This window comes from Ictidomys tridecemlineatus, chromosome 8, assembly GCF_052094955.1.
Source record: "Ictidomys tridecemlineatus isolate mIctTri1 chromosome 8, mIctTri1.hap1, whole genome shotgun sequence".
NCBI lineage: Eukaryota > Metazoa > Chordata > Mammalia > Rodentia > Sciuridae > Ictidomys > Ictidomys tridecemlineatus.
In genome coordinates this window covers 11,797,003-11,819,057 of record NC_135484.1, presented here as the reverse complement: position 1 = coordinate 11,819,057, position 22,055 = coordinate 11,797,003, and the positions used below count along the sequence as shown (strand labels likewise).

Here is a 22,055-nt window from a genome sequence, read left to right as displayed (position 1 = left end):
GTAAAATGGATATTCATGGAACTCATGCATAGAATTATAGAATGGAATTTTATACCTTGTTTTGAGGAACTAATTCTGATAGAATTGGTCAGAATAAAGGTAGTATATTTAAAGAAAAACACAATGAAACTCAAAAGAAATTGGTTGTCAGTGATGTGATACAAAATCACAGAATTGATGCAGAGGTAGCATGTGGTAGAGACAGAAGAGTTTATCCAGCAGCACGTTTGTTCAGCTCTAAATATGACACTTTTTGAATTGCCTTAGTTTCATTTCAGAAGGTTTAGCAGAAGCAGTAAAGTCAAGGGTAATACTTTAGAACTAAACTAAAGTGAAAATAAACTAAAAATTTGAAAGAGCGCCAGTCTGCCTAAGAATCTCACCTACCAATAAGAGAATTCTAGACTTAGTTACTAATTCTGTATATTAATTCCAGAGTTTCACCACTTAAATAAACACTTTCCTTTGGATAGAATGGAAGTTCTTAAAAGCTTCATCGTTTGAAATGAATCCAATGAAGAAAAGAGGAGATGAAGGGAGAAAAAACTTTTCTCATGGACAGTGATTGTGAAACTAACAGGTTTAGAGTAGGAAAGCAAGTTAACTGCATATCAGTTCAATTTAATAGGTTGTGATTGCATCAACCAAATTTTTTTCTTTAGTTAAGTACTTAATTTAAAGTAAGATAAGCAAAAAAAGGTAAGCATTTTCATTTACCAGTAAGCTCAACATGACTGTGTAAGTTATCGTAGGGTCTTAGTTAAAGGTGTAATAGGATTGATAGTGCTGTCCTGCTCATTGCAGTTCTTAATCACACCTGTGGTGTATGTTGATTGTTATTTTCCATTAAAGTTAAAATTTTTTTTCAAAATTGAAAAATTGGACACTTTTATGGAGAAAAATGGTGAGAATTGTGAAGGGATTAGGAATTATGTCAGAAGAGGAGTGATTTATGTTAAATAAGTTTATGATTTTTCTAATTGTTTATTAGGATAGTTAAAAGGTCACAAGAGCTATAACTCAAAATGAAATCCAATGGGAATATTTTCAAAGAAGTTAATAATAAGATTAAGGAAGTTAATAATAAGACTAATGATTAATAATAAGTTAATTAATAATAATCAATAATAAGTTAATAAGATTAAGGAAGGGGCTGGGGTTTGTGGCTCAGTGGTAGAGTGTATGCCTAGCATGTGTGAGGCCTGGCACCACATAAAAATAAACAAAGGTATTGTGTCCGTCTACAACTAAAATAAATAAATAAATAAATAATAATACTGATGAAGCACTCTTATTAAGATATCAGAAATATGTAACTTTTTTCAGAAAAATTTTTACATAGTACAATAGAAATAGTAGAATTGAAAACGATGAAATGTCATGAGTAATGTAAAGAGTCCTGAGTTGTTGTATATGAGTTGCTGTCTACAATCTCAGATGAATTTCCTTTTCAAATACTGAAATTATAGTGTTATTTGATTCATAAATCCAGGTCGATGCTAAGGTATAGCATATGTGTATTTCAGTAAAATCTTTGAGTCTTTATTAACACTTCTACATTAAAAAAAAAGAGAGAGAGAAAAGAATTTTATAACTGATTAAAATGTGACATATTACAGTGTTAGGGCCAAACTTGAAAGAAGTGTCTGCTAGCTGCTGTTAACCTTATTCTCCCCACCCCAGTATTTTCATTGCTGTTTTGTATGAAGATATTCAGAAGGAAGTAGACATGTATAAATAGGATGTAAACTAGAAAAGTTATTTGCCACTTTGGGCCAGTGAAGGTCTCTTTTTCTTATCTTTTTAAGTCATGTTATAAATAATTATGGAAGTGAGACTATAGAGAGAAGGGGAGCTGTAGTAGGAATTTTAATATAATTTCGATGTTGCAAAGCTTTTTTTGGTGTCAAATTCAAATATTTTATATACTTTAAATAAAACGGAACATTGCAGGATCTTGTTGGAAAACACTGCAAGATAAAAAGTTTTTCTGTTGAAATGGCTGAGAATTTTTCCTTAGAGAGATTTTTCTTGTACCAGTTCTTGGTGATATGGATGGAAAATTCACGACCTGCTGCTTATTATGTTTTTCTGTTAAATTTCACCCTCAGTTTTGCAATCTTGTTTGCATTCACATTTGTCTAATGAATATGAAGTACATTTCCCTGTTATGTTTCCTTTGCTATTAAGGGCCAAAATGTATAAATTAAATTTTCAACTGTTCAGGGAAAGATAAAAGTAGACTATAGAGATGGTGTCTAATCATTTTCTTGAAGTATAGCACAGTATTTTTGTTCATGTATTAAAACTCAATAATGATATTTATTTCACTATTAAATCACCCCTTTCAACAACTCTGTTGGTTTTATTTTATTTTTTGACATAATTGGGAATAAATGATGAATAATCTTTTGTAATAATGAAATAATTCTTGGGAATAATAAAATAGCAAATGTTTAAAAATAAAGGAAAATAAGACCTCTAAAAACCCGTGACATATCTTATGTTTATTTATTTAATAAACATAATTGCAAAATAACATAATAAATTTTCTTTTTTTTCTTTGTAAGTTCTTTAAAAAGGAAAAAGTTTAAGAATAGCAATCTTTTCAAATAGGTAAAACTGCTGAAAAAAGAAACTCAAAAACTAAAATTGGTTGCAGTGGATCTTGATATTACACTAAGGGTTAACCTGTTAAATAATTAAGGGTGAACTACAAATGGGATCAGATAGATGTAGAGCTTAAGATGAGTGCTGAAGTAAAAAATAACATGACAATAGGCGAGCATTGAATTACGACTAAATGTGAAAGGATGAAGTTGGAAAACATCTGCTGTGTTACTAACAAATTCTGCTGTTATTGTACCATTTTAAAGGCTTAAGCCAGGGGCATGCTTAAAACACATCTGGAAGATAACACTTGCCAACTTTATATATCATGGTATAGAGACTGCTATCTGTTTTATTCAAACTCTAGCTTTATTTCTTAACCTTGAAAATGTTGCCTGTTCTCTCATAAATTAAGGGACTTGAAACTGTTCTTTAATTTTTGTTTTTTCTCATTTTGCTCTTTTCTTTCAGTTTGATTGTTAGTACTTATAAGAATAATATTTTAAAAATGCCCTTGAAAATAAATTCCTATTCTAATTGATTTGGTGCGATTCACACTTAAGTCCTGATCTTGCTTTGAAATTTTTTTAAGGACACATAAAATAATCAGTTTTAGTATATACTTAACGATATTGTTAAAGAAGAATGCTGACTATGGCCAAAATAGCTACTATGTGCTATTGTGTTCTTTATTTCCATAGAGGAAAAACATGAAAGAAAAATAGATTTTGTATTATTGCCAGGATAAGTTCTCTTTCATTAAAAAGACATTTTGAGGTTGAAATAAATAATTCTCAAGAGTTCTCTTAGTTTAGAAAAAGCATATGTACAAAGGTGATTTAAAATCAGTGTACCCTAAGGCCTAGGAAACTAATTTTTGAGGATCATTTTGACATTTATTCTACTTTGAATGTGTTTGGAATTCTTTATGGTTTTTTTTTTTTTTTTAAAAGAACCTCAAGAAATTATTGTAACGTGATGCAACTCAAACAAAATTAAATGATATATCTAATCTGTTTCTTGCCTTTTAATAGTGAGAATTGCAACCATCTAGTGATTATAGGAGAAGAACTTCTGAACTTCTGCTTTAATAGCCATTTGGACATTACCAAAAATAACTAAAAATCAAAGAACATTTTACTCAAATATCTGAAGTACCCTCTCTAATGTTCCCTGATTTCAAGTAAATTTGTATTTATGTACAAGTGCAATTTTAGATTGATAACTTTAAAAATTATTTAACATGAAATTTCTTTATGTGTTGGACTACTTTTAAACATTTTATTGTGATATCTGCTGTGTATAAATTTGCATTTGTAATTAAATTATCTCCCAACATTTGTGTGCTCTCAACAGGCAACTCCTCAAGATAGTCAAGAAGGGACATTTGGATCAGAGCATTCAGCGTCACCATCACAAGGGAGTAGTCAGCAACATTTTCTTGAACCTGAAACAAATTTGGATGATTCTATAGATATACAGCAACAGGTAAAAATAAATGCTTTATCTAGTCGTAGTTTATAAACTTATTTAAATAAAACAAAATGTTGTATAGTGGTAAGGTCCTCATGTGGTTTTCTGAAGCGTCACAGTCCATCTGTTTTTCCTAGTAAGCAGTAATGTCATTATCATGAATATTTTTTAAGGCACAAATGATATTATGTAACTAAATCTAAGCTGGGATTTTTATGTGTCTTCTTCTTTCTAGGATATGGATATAGATGAAGGACAAGATGGAGTGGAAGAGGAAATCTTTGAACAAGAAGCTAAGAAAGTGGCTGTTCGTTCCAGATCAAGAACTCATTCGCGATCTCGTTCAAGGTCCTATAATATTATTTAACAGTAACTATGTGTGAACTTTTTAAAATGTTGGCTTTTTTTCTTTCCATCAAGATTAAAAGATTTTTTTTTGACTGATTTTTGAAATGTTATCATAAAATGTGTTTTAAAATCAAGAACAGGCTGGGAGTACGTTAGTACACACCTGTAATCCCAGTGACTCAGGAGGCTGAGACAGGAGAATCACAAGTTTAAGGCCACCCTCAGCAACTTAGCGCTGGGCCCTTACCAACTTAGAGAGACCTTATCAAATTAGACAGGACTGAGGGAGGTAGCTCAGTAGTAAAATGCCTCTAGGTTCAATCCCCAAGAATCCTCACCCCCCCTATTGGAAAAAAAAAAAAAAGAAAAAAAGAAACAACCTTTGTTCCATTTTTATATTTAGAATGTTTGTGCTATTGATTTGAGTAATTTATATAATAATAGCTGTATCAAGAGACTGGATTTGGGTTATACTTGATTTAATAATACTACTAGGAAGGCATCTAGTTTAGGATATTATTGCCTCTCAACAGCCATTAAATCAAGCCATGTTTCTTGCATTTCAGTTTACTTTATGATATTAAAAATGACCAGAAAAATAAAACTTTAAAAATTATTGTTATTATTACTTTAAATGTTTATTTATTTTTTAGTTGTAGTTGCACACAATACCTTTATTTATATGTGGTGCTGAGGATCAAACCCAGGGCCTCCTTGCACAAGCTAGGAGAGCGCTCTACCACTGAGCCACAACTCCAGCCCCCCAAAATTATTTTTTTAAAGCCATTATAAGAAATGTTTGTATTTATGGGCTCACTAGGCTTTAACTTTTTCAGATTTTTTTTTTTTTTTTTTTTTTTTTGCAGTATAGGGATTGAACCCAGGGCATTCTACCATTGAGTTACATCCCTAACCCTTTTTATTTTTTTGAGACAGGACCTTCCTGAGTTATGTAGGCTGTCCTTGAACTTTTAATTCTTCTGCATCAGCTTCCCCTGAATCTCTGAAATTACAGGCATGCACCACCAAACCAGTAATTTAACCACTCTTTAACATTTTTTAGACCCTAATTTTTATATGTGAATGTTCTTGAGAATTTGTACAGTAAATTTTAAAAAGTATTTTAGTATCACCTTTCAATCAAGCACTGTATGAATTTTAGAAGTTGACCAACATTAAACTGAATTATTTAGTGGCCTACATTTTATAGTGAAGTCCTTTCTCAAATCTCATTATTCTTCTTGCTCCTGATAGTGAATAATCGCTAAGACTCAGAAGCACTAGACAAATATTTGTGGTTAATGTGAACCTACATTGCTCTGAGAATTGAGCACTATGTGTGTTTGATATAATGTTAAATGTTTTAAGAGTTAGCTGAATATACATTTTTCCCCTCATTTAGAATTGAGCAGTGTTAAAGAAGGACAACATTGTCCTTAAAAATAAAAAGAAATGTGTTTTTTTGTATGTTTTTGTAGATCACCAAGGAAACGGAGGTCCAGGTCAAGATCTGGTTCTCGCAAGCGTAAACACCGAAAGCGATCAAGGTCCCGCTCAAGAGAGAGGAAGAGGAAGTCATCACGTTCATACTCCAGTGAAAGGAGAGCCAGAGAAAGGGAGAAGGAACGACAAAAGAAGGGATTACCTCCAATTAGATCTAAAACATTAAGTGGTAAGTAACATACTTCTGTAAAACTTTGGTTTCAATACATTCAAAAAATAGTTATCTCCTGTAAGTTCTCTAAACCAAACTATTTTGGACTAAAAAATTGAAAATGGGTTAGGTAAATGAATGATTATGTCCTAGTTTTTTGTTGTTTTTTTTTAATGTGACAGAAAAAAAGGAAAAGTAGATTCTACTCAAATACTAAGAATGTTTAGAGTAGATTTTTTTAAAAATTTAATGCAAGTCAGGAAATATGACTTTAATGACACATAAAGCAGACCAGGTTAATATCTATAGCATAATGCAATTTCTCTTATTTACAGCATCCTAACCAACTGTGAACACCAGTTTTATAGAAGTAATTATTACATGAAGAATACACTTTGTATTGTGTGTAAAATTTACTTATTAATTTTGTAGACCTAGGGCTTGAACCCAGGGACTTCCTCATGCTAGGCAAGTACTCTAGCATGGAGACATGCACATAGCCCTACTTTGCTATAATTTTTAAACCATATTATAAACTTGCAGGTTAATTCTCGATGAGGAATTCCTATTGTACAGGCTGTTTCCCTCTTTATATCTTAATCTTTTGTGTATAATTAGAACAAATTTAGTAATGGTTGAGTTTGTTTTAGGAGCAGACTAGGGGACATTCATATAATAGAATTGTCAAGTATAGCATAATAAAATGAATTACTGCCAAATTCTGCAAGGGCATTTTTATTGGGTTGTCACTTCTAAGGTGAACTAGTAGACTATAGATGGGCACAGATGTATATAAAATGTAGCAAGTTATGATCATTTGTTAAGAAGTAAACTTTAATCATGGTACCTAATTTCTGAAGTTTCCAAATTATTTCTGCATGAGGGATAGATAAATATTTGGTGTAATGTGTGCTACTAAAGCATTATGAAATTGCAGGCCTAAAATTAAAGGCAGCAACACCCATCTTCTGATTAAGTTTTGGCAATTCGAGTAGGTCTTGACTATCTTCTGAGAATCTGGTTATGGGAGGTAGTATTTAATATTGATATTTTATCTTCGTATGTGTCTCTTTGTTCCTTTGGGTGAGAGACTAAATGTAAAATTATTAAGTGCTGTCTGATAAAGGAATAACGTCCAAAATCTCTACTATGCCTCCTTGAATGGTTACCAGTAGAACATTCAGAATTACTCATTAACCAGTATGAAGGTAGAACTACTATTTAGAGTCTCTTTCATTTAGTTCTCACTTACATTGTTGCTGTCACCATTACATAGCTGTTGACCGTGGAATCTATTTTCTTTTTTTTAAAACTTATTATTTTTTAATTGACACCCAATGATTGTGCATATTTGTTGGGTACAATGTGACATTTCTATTCATGCATACAATATGTAATGATCATGTCGGGGCATTTAGCATATCCATCATCTCAGACAATTATTATTTCTTTGTACTGGGAACATTCTTTTGGCTATTTGAAATGTAATAAACTTGTGACTCTAGTCACCCTACTTTACTATAAAACACCAGACTTATTCCTCTTATCCAGCTGAACTGGGGATAGGGCTCAGTGGTCTAGCATGCACGAAGCCCTGAGTGCAATCTCCAATACTGCAAAAAAGTAAAGGGAAAGAAGTAAAAAAGAAGAAAATCAACTTTTTTTGTTACCCAAAAATCAGCTTTTTTCTATGAATCTCTCCCATACCTTTCCAATTTCTGCTAACCCTTGAATCTTTGTTCTAGTCTACTTCTATGAAATCATTTTTTTTTAACTTCCACATCTGAGTGAGAAGATGTGGTGTTCTGTGTGTGTGTGTGTGTGTGTGTGTGTGTGTGTGTGTGTGTGTGTGTGTGCCCGTGCCCGCCCCCTTTATTTCTCTTATCACAGTCTTCTCCATTTTTATCTATTATCCTGCAAATGAGAGATTTCATTCCTTTTTATGGCTGAGTAATATGATGGAATCAATCTATCTATCTATCAATCATTTTTGTGGCACCAGAGATTAAACCTAAGTGCTTAACCATTGAGTCACATCCCCAGTCCTTTTTTATATTTTATTTAGAGACAGGGTCTTACTGAGTTGCTTAGGGCCTTGCTAAATTGCTGAGGCTGGCTTTGAACTCAAGGTCTACCTGCCTTAGCTTCCTAAGCCGCTGGGATTACAGGCATGTTCTACCGTTCCTGACATAAATTTAGGTTTTATTACTGTTATTTTCATGAGTAAAATATCATACAGTAAAAAATAAAATTAGAAAATACAGTGAAGAATATATCTCACATTGTTAACTACAGAACTATTTTTACTCTGAAACAATATCATATTCCTCTGATCAATATTCTCTCTACATATAATAAACTCATGCGGTTGTGCTTCCCTGTTATTGGTGCTTAGAGTAGATTTTAGAACACAAGATTTTTGAAAATAGTTCAAGAAATATGAAGCATCAACAAACAGTAACATTCCAGGAATCAAGTTGTCCTCTCCTTTTTTAGTCAGCCTTCTTAGCAATGACAAAAATCAATAACAACAATCTAGAGGAGAAAAAGTTTTTTTTTTTTTTTTGTTTCATTGGTTCATTTTGTAGTTGGCCAACTCCATAGCTCTGGACCCTAGGTAAGGCAGAACATCTGGCAGAAGGGTTTGGAGAGAGCTCTGCATTCCAGGGACAAAATGTAAACCCTAAAGGCTCAACCCCAGTGACCTTCTTCTTCCAACCATATCTTGCTTGTCTACAATTAATGCCCAATTAGTTCATATTTGTGGATTAATCCAACGATTAGGTCACATCCCTTATAATCTAATCGTTTCATCTGAAAATTCTTGGGTTGTCTCACACATGAACTTTTGGGAGATATGTTGTATCTACAACTTCTCATGGAGTCAGGGAGAATCATTTTTGCTTCTTAGGAAAATTTGTAGAAAGATTACAAGAAAGAGCTAGGAAACATGAATAGAATTTGGGGATATTAAGACAGCTAGAAAAATGCAAGACAGAGTAAGGAAGAGGAAGGAGCTAGTCAAATAACTTAATCAGACTGCTAAGGGTTTGTGGTAGATTGAATAATGGGCTCCCAAAAGATATTTTACATCCAGTATTTCTGCAATTTGTAAAACATTTGCATTAGAAGGCAGGTAAGTTAGCTTTCTATCACTGTAACAAAATATAATAAGTAACCACCTCAGTAAGGAAAAGTTTTATTTTGATTTACAATTTCAGAGGTTTTAGTCATGGTTGCTTGGTCCTGTTGTCATTCAGACTGTGGTGGCATAATGCATCATGGGAGGATGTACAGGAGACCACTTCATATCATGGGTCTGGGAAACAGAGAGAGAGAGGGAGGAAGGGGTTGAGGTTCCAGTATCGCCTTCAAGGGAAAGCCCCCAGTGACCTATTTTTCCTTGTATTAGGCATCATCTTCTAAAAGTTTCACCATCTCCCAATAGTATCACTGTCTGTCAGCCAACTCTTTATGGGACATTTTGCATCCAAATTATAGTAAGACAGACTTTGTAGTCCTTTTAAAACTAAAGCTCTAAGGCTGGAGATGTGGCTCAAGCGGTTGCACGGTCCCTTGACATGCGTGCAGGCCGGGTTCGATCCTCAGCACCACATACAAACAAAGATGTTGTGTCCGCCGAAAACTAAAAAATAAATATTAAAAAATTCTCTCTCTCTCTCTCTCAAAACAACAACAACAACAGCAATAAAAAACCCTAAAGCTCTAATTTAATATTTTAAAAATATTAAGGATCATGAGATGGAAAGATTTTTTTGGTTAAGTATTATATATGTGTAGGATAATGCTACATGAGACAAAGAGTAGCTAGCAATGAAAGAACATTTATTAGTGTTCTGTGATAGCTAAATAATTTCTATGGCTTACATAGGTCTGGAAGATGTTTGTGTTTTGAAAAGCCAGAGTGGAAGGACCCAAAATGACCTTGCCAACAATCGTACTCCAGTGTGAGGTTAAGTTGACCCCAGAGTAGAGCCTGTCCTAGACCTGCCCTATCAAGATCAAGGTAGTCAGAAAGCTGGAAACTTCATTTTTAAAATGACATTGACATAAATCCAAAGTCAGTATATTAAAACTTAGTGTCAGCTGTAATATAAATATCCTCAATAAAAGGTGGTATTCATGGAGGCATAGTCCAGGTGAAAGTAGACAGAGAGTCTACATTTTATTAAGGAAATAAAATTATAACAAGGAGTTATAATTCAGTCGTCTTGCCCGTGTCCCGTATAGGCAGTGGAATGGAATTCCCTCTGTGGAATGGGCTGGCTGAGAAATAAAAACTTAGAAAAAACTAGAACTCAGAAAGTAATGTCAGAAGCAGGGCAGAATGGGCAAGCTGATCAGAGTGATCGAGCTTGTAGACTATGGCAAAATGGAGCCCATTCCTGCTTTATTTATATCGAGAAACATCAAAGGCCTTCCATAGAATGTTCTTTTCCACCAAAAAAGGTTAAAGGTGGGCTGCTCAGTTCCTAATTGGTTATGCCCATTTCCGGAGCTTCTATGGGGGATCTTCCTAGTAATGTGAAGATAAAGGTCACATGCATTGGGCAGTCCTTTGCAGTGGTATAGTTAGGTATAGTTCCCACGGCCAAACCTTACTCTCCGTGGCTTCGTGCCAAGAGAAGATCCTCATTTCTTGGATGGCTTCCTGAAAAGTCTTTTCCCCATTTAATCTCTGTGCAGAGTATTATTATTTCCTTAATGATAAAGTAGGTAGTATGGCTTTCAGATTTATTTGTTTTTAGGGAAAACATCCACTTATTCATTCTAATACTGAAGGATATTTGAAAGATTGATGGATAAGATTGTAATGGGAAGTGGTTTTAAAACTTTGTTGCACATTGTGGTCAGCTGGGGGAATTAAGATAAAAACAAAAACAAAACCTCCCATATTCTGGTGCAGCACGCCATGTACCACTCGCAGTCTCCTACAGGAGACACTGGTTAAATTGAGAACAGGTGACATGCAAGAGGTTGACACAGTGGAAATGTGACTGAGTAGTTGGAATTGATTCGATCAAAAACATAACAGATATAAGTGTCCATTAATAAGTATTTTAAGTATATTATGAATTTTATCTGTCATTAATACTTTTTCCTCAAGTTACTTGAAAGAAGTAACTATATATCTTTGTGATTTAGGTCATTTTGTCTATTTTATTTCTTGACAGTATGTAGCACTACTCTCTGGGTTGGTCAGGTAGACAAGAAAGCGACACAGCAAGATTTAACCAATCTTTTTGAAGAGTTTGGACAAATTGAATCCATTAATGTAAGTACCACCTTTTAAATGATAATTTGAATTTTAAAAGTCAAGCTTTTCACTCATTTAAAGAATCTACTTTAGTTCCCAGTTAAGCTTAGTAGTAGATTTTTTAGTAGTTTAGCACTGTATTTATTTAGTTTTGCAATACAGGTGATTGAACCCAGAAGTGCTATACTACTGAGGTACGTTCCCTTTTTTAAAATTTAAAACAGGGTTTCACTAAGTTACCAGGACTGACCTTGGGCTTGTTATCCTCCTGCATAAGCCTCCTGAATTGCTGGTGTTACACCACCAGCACACCCAACTAGAACTTTTTTCTTAACATCAAATGTTTGAATTAGCAGGAACACTGTGACCTAGTATTGTTTCCTCTCTCTTTTTTAAGATGAATATAAGAAACAGTCTCACAGAATAGTAATCACTCTCACATGGGCACTTGAGTGTAGTAGTTTACATGCTTCATGAATCATTCTTCAGATCTGTAACTGAGATTATTTTTCTATTGTTAAAACCTTTGTTCAGAAGTCTTGTTCAAAATAAAACAAATGTAGTTTTATCATCAATTGTTAAAGAATACAGATTTTATATTAAGGATGATACTTCCCCAAAACAAAACCCTTCACACATTCCTTAGTTAATCATTTGAAAAAGTTGAGAGTATCACTAGAAATAAATTATTTGCCTTCAAACATTTTGGCTATACAATATTATTTCCCTTTTATTTGGTAGTATTTTATATATGGAGATACATAATTAATTTTGTTTTAATAGTTCTTTATTTTGTACTCAAGAAATCTTAACATTCAATATTTAAGATTTCACATATATTATGACTTAAAATGAAGCCAAATTGGGTTTTGAATTTTGTTTTTAACTGAGTTAATTGTACATAAATAATATTAATAATACATAAACAAAATCAGTAAACAGAAGGACAGGGGAAATTAGTTGATTAACCTACAAAAATTGGTGTATTAGTTAGTAGTCAGTGTTCTGTTTCACTAAAACTGTAAAATCCAACATGAATTTCCATCCTTATACTCTTTCTAAAAAAAAAACAAAAACAAAAAAATTATTTTTTTTAAATAGATGATTCCTCCCAGGGGTTGTGCTTATGTCTGTATGGTACATCGACAAGATGCATTTCGGGCTCTTCAGAAACTGAGTTCCGGATCATATAAAATCGGTTCCAAGGTTATTAAGGTGAGATTTGGAGGAGCAGGGAATGGGAGGGATTTTTAACTTTTTGGTGTTCTTTTTTTTTTCGAGGGTGTGGTGGGTACTGGGGGATTGAACTCAGGGACACTTGACCACTGAGCCACATCCCCAACCCTATTTTGTATTTTATTTACAGATAGGGTCTCATGAGTTGCTTAGAGCCTTGCTTTTGCTGAGACTGGCTTTGAACTCATGATCCTGCCTGAGCTACTGGGATTACAGGCATATACTGCTGCACCTGGCTGTGTTCATTTTTTTCTCCCACGGTGTACTGCCAGAGATTGAGCCCAGGGCTCAAGCCTGTGGAGCATGCACTGTACCACTGAGCTACAGCCCTTAGCCTTGTTTTCATTTTAATGTTATAGGCACAGCTCATCAGAAACATTCCTTCAGTATTGTTGAGTTACAGAATTAGATATAGGTAAAATAAGTCCAGTAACCAAACATTAGTCAAATTATTCCTTAAAACCACACTTGTACAATATTCTGAGTAAACAATGGTACCATTTTATGAGCTTCCTTTCTGTTTATTTTATTTGCCATTTCATGGCAAAGTTATTTTTGTAAACTCAAGTATAGCTAGTCATTTTCTTTCTTGGTGTACAGGTTTTGTTTGAATTGTAATAACTATCCTAATTATTGCTAATGTAAATTTGACCTTTTTATAGTGAAAACAATATTTGGATTGTCTCTGGAAATGTATTATTTTAGCGTTACAGTAGGAAGTGGAAATAAATCTTATACACACTATACTAATGCAGATTTAAAATTAGCAAAACTAATTTTACTTGTATTTGTAGTATTAAAATAAAGTTTTGAATTTTTTACATTGTTGTTAAGGTATACATAAGAGCTTCCTTTTTTCCCTCTCCCCATTCCCAATAGATTGCTTGGGCTTTAAATAAAGGTGTAAAAACAGAATACAAACAATTCTGGGATGTGGATCTTGGAGTTACATATATACCATGGGAAAAAGTTAAAGTGGATGATTTGGATGGTTTTGCAGAAGGAGGCATGATTGATCAGGAAACTGTAAATACTGGTAAGAACCCTAAGGCCATTTTTAAATCCTTTTTAAAAAATATTTGTTTTAATTGTAGATAGACACAGTAACCTTTATTTTATTTTTGTATGTTGCTGAGGATTGAACCCAGTATCTCACATGTGCTAGGCAAGTGCTCTACCACTGAGCTACAACTCCAGCCCCCTAAGGCCATTTTTTTATTTAAAAAGGTACATTTAGAAGGTTGTACTTGAAATGGATTTGGAGTGATAGAGTGAACTGTTCTATTTTATTTACTGAATTCATCTCCCAAAAAAGAGGGAAAAGAACACTGCTGTGTCCATTGTATATGTTTAATGGGTCCTATTTCATAAGTCTTAAAAGCATAGTTAGAAAATTGTGGATTAGAAGTGTATTATAAATGTAGCATTCCTCATGTATATCTTATTTTTTGACACTTGTGTACATGGAAGGTTTTTTGACTAAACATTTTTAATTTTTTGAGTACAGTGGGAACTGAGAGCTTGAAAGTCTTTGAGAAGCTCTCCAGATTATTTTGAATATTGTCCATGTTGGGAAGAGCAGTAATAGAATTTGTGTGTGTGTGTGGTGGTCGGGGGGTGGTACCGGGTATTGAATTCAGGGACACTAAACCACTGTGGCATGTCTCCAGCCCTATTTTGTATTTTCTTTAGTGACAGGCTTAGCACCTCACTTTTGCTGGTTGGATTTAAACTTGCAATTCTGTTGCCTCAGCCTCCCCAGTAATAGAGTCTTAGTCTAAAAAGCTGCAATTCACATTCATGGAATATAATAATACTTCTGGAGTACCTACATCATTTGGTCTCCTTTTTTTCAAATTTACCTTTTTTGTATTAAAAGATTTCAGTTATAAATTCACAAGATAATTAGCAGTTATATCCAGAAGGAAATATTAAATTGATATTTGGGAAAGAATTGAAATATGATTGGTGACTTATTTCTTCACATCTTAGCTCTCATTAAAATTGGCTAATTTCCACAATATTTTTGTTGTTCGGCCAATGTAGATATTTTTTCTTGGTAGGAAATATAGCTCAGTGATAGAGTGTGCGCTTAGCCTGGGTGAAGGTCCTGAGTCCAATATCAAGCAAGACCTTAGTTGTTTTCTTTGTTAGTCTCCCTTACCTCACCTCAGCTTCTTCTCCAGAACGTTCATTCTTTTAATATAGACTTTAGTTCTTTCTTTTTTTTTTGTAAGTCCTAATTTTTGGAATGGGAATTATGACAGAGACTAATATACAAAAAATTATTACTGACATAAGGTATAACACAGGGGTCACAGTACATCGGTCAGATCCTGCCAGTGTGCTGTTCTGCACAAAAAAATGTATTGAAATATAATAGTCTCACTTGGTTACCCATTTCATTTGACTTGTTGTTTGCAATATTAGTTGAATGGTTGCAACAGGGAGCATATTGCCCACAAAGTCTGTGATACTTATATAGGAAGACATTGCCAATCCATGTTATAATGGAAATAGATAATACATACAAAAAAAATACAAATTGTATAGTGTTTGTGTCAATAAGTTATAAGAAAAAAAAGCAGAGAAGGAAGATAAGCATATGGGTGTTTATTACAGTTTTTAAGTGATTGTAGGTCTGGTGGAGAGAGTTATTTAAAGAAGTGAGACAGCCTCTGGGGGAGAATGCATTCAGTCAGAGGGAACATGAAGTGCAAGTCTATATTCAGAAATTTGGAGACTGGATAGCTTTAGCAGAGCGGGTGAGGGAGGAATATGAGGTGAAGGCTAAGGGGTACAAAGGGGTAAATTCTTATTAATCTTATTTGATTTTTTTATTCTAAATGAGTTGGAGAACCACAGGGGGGCCCATAGGGCCTCTTTGTGCTATTTTTGCATAGTTCTATTTTTAGGAAGATTTTTCTATATTGGGTTAATACTTCCTTTGTTGGTCTCTTCTTGTATCTTGTGATGAAAATATAGATAAGGCTGGCTCCTTGTATATCCAACATCCTTTGTGATATATTTCTATTATATCTCTTCTAAGTGTTATCTTTAGATGTCTTGTTTATCAAGCTTTTTTGGACTCCTTAATATCTGGGCAAAAACCTAGAGTGCACCGAAGTTGTGGATGTTTCCTAAAGTTTACCAAGGTAGATGAAGGATTTAGATGTGATATAGATGTATAAATAGGAAAAATTGAAAAGTTGTACCTATCCAAAGGAAGTTAATTTCAAATATTTTGTTTAGAATGGGAAACAGTGAAGAGCTCAGAACCCATTAAAGAGACGGTCCAGACAACTCAGAGTCCAACTCCAGTTGAAAAGGAGACAGTGGTCACAACTCAGGCAGAGGTTTTCCCTCCACCTGTTGCCATGTTGCAGGTTAGTGCTGTGTGGTTTTTTTTTTCCTTCTTTTTAAAAAATATATATTGTTTTACATTTCTGTATTTACTCATGTATTCACTATTTACTTTATAAAAACTTGGAGGAAATTGTTCAAAGTAGGAAAGGTACTTGTCAGTAATGTTAGGCAAAGAATTTTTCTTTTAAATCTCTTTAGTCTTTTTAAAGATTTTTTTTCTGGTGCTATGGTATCATTGTGCCAAACAAGAAGTTTAAAAAAGGTAAATATGGAAAATATTGCCTCTGCAAACTTGTATGATCATTTTCTTTGTTTAATGAGTTCTGGCTCTGAGACTTGCACTATTTTAGGAACCTGGGGTTAGAGTAACACATTACTGAGGGGGAAAAAAAAATCCTGCCCTTTTAGGGCTTTCATTTTTAATAGGGAAGAGAGAATGTAAAATAAGAGTGAGATGCTATGGAAGGGTAAAGATAGTCTGAAACTGGTTGGGAGTGTCTGGGTAGGTCCTTATAATTTTAAATATAATGGCCAGGGTAGACCTAGTTGAGAATCTTAACATTTGAGCAACAAAGGTATACTAAGGGAATTAATCATGTGGATATCTGAGGAGGAGCCCACTAGGTAAAGGGAACCACCAATTGGAAGGCTGTATGCCAGGAACATACTTGGTGTGTTCCAGGTGCCGTGAAACTGTAAGTGGCTAGAGTAAGGCCAGTGAGAGGCAGGTTAGTTGACAATAAACCTCTGTAAGGTCTTTGGTTGTCATTCTGAATGAGATGAACCATTGGAGGATTTTGAGCAGAGGAATGACTTGATCTGACGTGATAGTTTTAAAGGAATGTGCTGACTACTATTTTGAAAATAGGCTATAATGAGCATTGATAAAAGCAGGGAGCCCAGTTAAAAACCAATATAGCAATAAAGGTGAGATATGATGGTGACTCCAAATAGCCTGCTAGTTGTGGCAGTAATGAGAGTTGGATAAATGTTAGACATGCTTTGAAGTTATGATCAATGGGACTTCTAGAAGTATTTAATATGGATTTGTGAGAAAAAGCAGAGGCAAGGATTTTTTTTTCCCTAAGATATTAGAAAGATGGATTTACCATTAATAAGAATGGAAAAGACTGTGAGAAGAGTTCTTTTGGGAAGCACAATTGGGAGTTTGTTGTTTTGTATGTGCATATTAAGTATGAAGTATCTTTTAGACAGTGAACTTGAGATGTTGAATAGACAGTTGATACAGTGGGAAATTTAGGTAAAGTTATGTAGCAGGTAAATTTATAGGAAATTTTGTACCTAAGATGAGTAAAGGATATTTATGTTGGGATAAGAAGATAAATGTAAGAGAAATTTGAGCCATTCTAAAGCTGTTATTTCATGTTTTCTAATAGTGTGTCGTAACATTGGTAGGTATTATCTAGGCTTAATAGGAGATTAGTAGGCAGTTGAAAATTAATCCTAATATTCAAGTATTCAACCAGGCATCCGTTATTTTACATCATTTGAATATAAGAAAGATTTCACAATCTCCAAGTAAATTATCTATTGTGTATTATTGCCTTGCTTTTACCTTAATAAGTATACTTATTGACAAAATTGTGGGGGTTGGTAATGATATTTGGTTGCTTTCCTAAAAGTCCACACATACATGTAAAATTACCTTTAGCTATCCCAAGATGTGATCATTGCAAGTGAATAAACTGATAAGTGGCTTTTTTAAAAATTCCTTCCCACTAAAGATTCCAGTAGCACCAGCGGTGCCTACAGTTAGTTTAGTTCCACCAGCATTTCCTGTGTCCATGCCAGTTCCGCCTCCTGGATTCAGCCCAATACCTCCACCACCTTTTCTGCGAGCAAGTTTTAACCCTTCACAACCACCTCCTGGTAAGAAATTTTCACATTATTATTTTGTGTTGTTGAAGATTGAAACAGGGCCTCTGTGCATGCAAAGCCAACATTCTACTCACCTTATTATTCAAACTGTATTTAGAATATCAATAAAGTTGTTCTTTTTCCAGGCTTAAATGTCAAGGAGCCAGTGGTTCTTAGACCTTAGCATACCGGATTTTGTTCCTCTAAGTTTGTAGATGGGCCAGAGTGTTTTCATTACTAATTTATGCTCAGAAGGCACATTTCTGGAAGAAGCACTGACAGAGAAAAAGGAATTCCTTTAAAATAATTGAAGATAACAACACTTAATGTAAAACTTTTGGTACTGGGGATCAACCAAGGAGTTCTTAACCATTGAGCCACATCCCAGACTGTTAATTTTTTGTTTTGAAATAGGGTCTTGCTAAGTTGCTGTCTAAATTGCTGAGGCTGGCTTTGAACTTGAAATCCTCCTTGCCTTAGCCTCCCAAATAACTGGGATTACAGGCATACACCACCTTGCCCAGCTGAAAGTTATTTATAATCGTTATTTTTTGATCAGCAAGTTTGCATAAAATTCTGTAGATTGTTTCATTATATTAGAAATTATACTTTAAAATGCTGATTGAACTTGGAATACTTTTGTTGGCCTAATAAATTGTTGATAAGCAAAAGTGCCCAAATCAGTACTTTCATGTTAAAAACTATAAATTACTTAACATACATCTTTTTTTTTAATTTAATTTTATATTTTAGTTATAATGGATACAATATCTTTGTTTTATTTTTATGTGGTGCTGAGGATCAAACCCAAGGCCTTGCATGTGCTGGGCGAATGATCTACCACTGAGCCACAACCCCAGCCCTTAACACACATCTTAACAATTAAGTATATGTAATTGCTTTATAAAGTTTATAGAGTTTTTAGTATTAGACCACGGAAAGTTAAAGGAATGAGGGAGAGATACAGGAATCAAATGATTTAGGTATTGTTTCTTAAAATAGTTTTTAGCTTCATAAATTATTTGCACATTTAAAGAAGTGCTTTGTTTTCTTTGATTTATATTCTTAACCATTGGGTATAGTTCTTAAAAATGGTCAACAAGAGTAGAGAGTAAATTAATGTTGGATGTGGTGGCACACACTTGTAATCCCTGTGGTTCTAGAGGCTGAGACAGGAGGATTGTGAGTTCAAAGCCAGCCTCAGCAACAGTGGGATGCTAAGCAGCTCAGTGAGACCCTGTCTCTAAATAAAATACAGAATAGGGCTGGGGATGTGGCTCACTGGTTGAGTGTCCCTGAATTCAATCCCCGGTGGGGCCCCCCGCCCCCTCCCATGCCCCAAAAAAGTAAATTAATCTTCATAGAATGCTTTATTTTTCAGGTTAATATAAATTTTTTTTTTAAATATTCATTTATTTATTTTTTTAGTTTTAGGCAGACACAACATCTTTGTTTCTATGTGGTGCTGAGGATCGAACCCGGGCCGCACGCATGTCAGGCGAGCGTGCTACTGCTTGAGCCACATCCCCAGCCCCAATATAAAAAATTTAATTTCTGTTTAATATATAATATAAAATTGAAAGATTTTTTTAATACTTATTTTTTAGTTGTGGTTAAACAAAGTACCTTTATTTTATTTATTTATTTTTATGTGGTGCTGAGAATCGACCCCAGGGCTTCAAATATGCTAGGTTAACACTGAGCCACAACCCTAGCTCCTAAAATGGACAAATTTTAATAAGAATTTTATCTTTAATATTTTAAATGTTGAAAAATCTTTCCTGTTACTGAGCATGGTGGCACATTCCTGTGATTCTAGCAACTTGGGAGGCCGAGGCAGGAGGATCACAAGTTCTAGGATGGCCTTGGCTAAACCCTGTCCCAATATAAAGAAAATCAGAAGGGCTATGGATTTAGCTCAGTGGTAGGATGCTCCTTATTTCAATCCTCCAGTATCACAAAAAAAGAAAGAAATTACTCTTTTCCATTATTTTCTGTATTCATTTGAAAATGAAAATTTCTGATGCTATTGTGAAATTATACTTTTAATAATTGTGCCACATAGACTTGGTAAATTATTTTCCATCATTGAATTTGTTGATAATATCTTTATTTTTATCACTGTTTTCTAATAAAGTTTACTGGTGGCTTGGTTTAAAATAAAAAATGCAAAGAATCAGATTCATAGCATGATCATTTGATCTTTAAAATAATAAAAAAGGCAGTATTAAAATGAAAATTTATTCTAGTCCTCAAAACATATAGTGTCTCTAAGATTAATGAAAATATTTTGATCTAATGGGTAAACAGCATATGTATCAAAGAACTAAAATGGTGTGTCTCATAGATGACATTGCATGTAATGTGATCAGTAGTTTGAAATGTGTTTCACTGTCCCCATGCACACTCTGTGCTTAAAGTAAATAGTTTAGCTGACTTGAATTAATCATTGGTTTTATAGCAACACAGAGTGTGTCTCAGGACTTGAATGAGTAAATACATACAATGTGTTTATGATCAGTATCTCCCTGCTTAATCCTAATTTAGGATTTAATAAAGTACATGCTTTACATAAATGTCATTTAAAAAATAGAAAATATATGTACAAATATGAGGGCATAGTAATAAACAGTGGAATTTTGCTGGATGTGGTCGTGTGCACCTGTAGTGCCAACTGCCCAGGAAGCTGAGGCTTGATGGATCACTTTAGCACAGGAGTTCAAGGTTAGCCTGGGCAACACAATGGGATCCCCATCTCTATAAAAGAGAAGAATGTGGAATTTCATTTATAGCTGTTGAAATCTCTGATTTGAAACAAATAATTTTACTGTTTTATTTTTGGTCTTTTTTTTCTCCTATGTAGGTTTCATGCCCCCTCCAGTTCCCCCGCCTGTTGTACCACCCCCTGCAATTCCACCAGTAGTACCAACATGTGAGTTTTCTACTTAGAATTTCCTTTATTTCCAGTAGTATTAAGTGTATTGGTTCTAATTCCTGTGAATTTATTTTTTTAATGAAAGTTTTCAAACAAATGTATTTGTTAGATGATTTCTAAAAATTAACAGTATTATGACAATTTTTATATTTGCTCAGTTGTCTCAGAATGTTTTTCTGTAATTGAGTTTAGTAGTCAGGAAGTCAAAATTCAAAGATCCCCCCGTCATATTTGTGGTTTTTGTTTGCTTTATTAAATGTCTTAATCTAGAGCAGATTCACCTAAACTCTGCTTCCATTTCATTATTCTTCATGACATGTTGAAGAAACAGTTCAGTTTTTACCCCCCATCATGTTTGTGGTTTTTGTTTGCTTTATTTAATGTCTTAATCTAGAGTAGATTCACCTAAACTCTCCTTCCATTTCATTATTCTTCATGACATGTTGAAGAGACAGTTCAGTTTTTATATATATACAAGATCCCAAATAATGGATTAGAATTTTTGCATCTTTGTGGTATTAAATTTTTTCCTTTTGTCTCTACATTTCTTATGCAATGGAAGTGAGCACTAAAGACTTAGATCCTAGTTTAGCTTTTTTCACAGCATACTTAATAAGCCAAATGCCTTAAACTTGGCATGGCATCACATCAGAAGTCATGTAGCATCTTATCTTTTTACCTTGTGGTTTACTTTGTTTTTTAGAGCATTTTTAGTTTCATGGTAAAATTGAGCCAAAGGTACAGAAATTTCCTATATACTCGCACTCTTGACATGCCTAGCCTCTCCAGAATGGTGTATAGTTACAGCTGATGAACCCACATTGAGACATGATTACAGAAAAAGTTCATAGTTTACATTAGGGTTTAGCCTTTGGTGTATTTTCTACTTTTAATGATGTTATGATGGATCAGAACATTCAAGTAGTGGAACTTGGTCATTTGAAACATTTTCCTTCAAGTTTTTATATGATGGTTTCATCCATTAGCCACTGTTGCTTGAATTATTTGCCATTAATTGCAAAGTTGTATCTTTTAAAATCTAGAATTCCTTCTACATTCCTTAACTAGAGTTTTTTTTAATTAAAAAAAATTATTTCTCATCAACTAATGGTACTCGTTTAGTCTGGGCAGGAACGTCAGGGTAGATGTGAAATCTTATCTTTAATTTCCATCTTTCAGTATGATGTGTTAGTTCTAGGGAGTCTTCCTGTGATAACCAATAACTGAGGCAGGGAGGATTTCTTATATCTCTCCTCTTCCTCTCCCTTGTCCTCCCT

The 22,055-nt window shown here is 33.9% G+C and overlaps 1 protein-coding gene across 12 annotated transcripts in view; it reads left to right on the top strand.

Moving 5' to 3' along the window:
* Positions 1-22,055, top strand: part of Scaf8 (SR-related CTD associated factor 8) — a 282,467-nt gene that overhangs the window by 54,547 nt on the left and 205,865 nt on the right. For all 12 annotated transcript variants that reach the window (XR_013424749.1, XR_013424741.1, XR_013424742.1 and 9 more), the window contains 9 exons: positions 3,967-4,098; positions 4,319-4,431; positions 5,910-6,103; positions 11,281-11,381; positions 12,465-12,578; positions 13,479-13,635; positions 15,852-15,985; positions 17,711-17,855; positions 20,707-20,775. Coding sequence is in view for 3 of the 12 variants with exons in the window: in XM_078018851.1 (XP_077874977.1) it covers positions 3,967-4,098; positions 4,319-4,431; positions 5,910-6,103; positions 11,281-11,381; positions 12,465-12,578; positions 13,479-13,635; positions 15,852-15,985; positions 17,711-17,855; positions 20,707-20,775 (1,159 nt within the window). In the remaining 9 variants the exon portion in view is untranslated. The remainder of the gene's footprint in view (positions 1-3,966; positions 4,099-4,318; positions 4,432-5,909; positions 6,104-11,280; positions 11,382-12,464; positions 12,579-13,478; positions 13,636-15,851; positions 15,986-17,710; positions 17,856-20,706; positions 20,776-22,055) is intronic.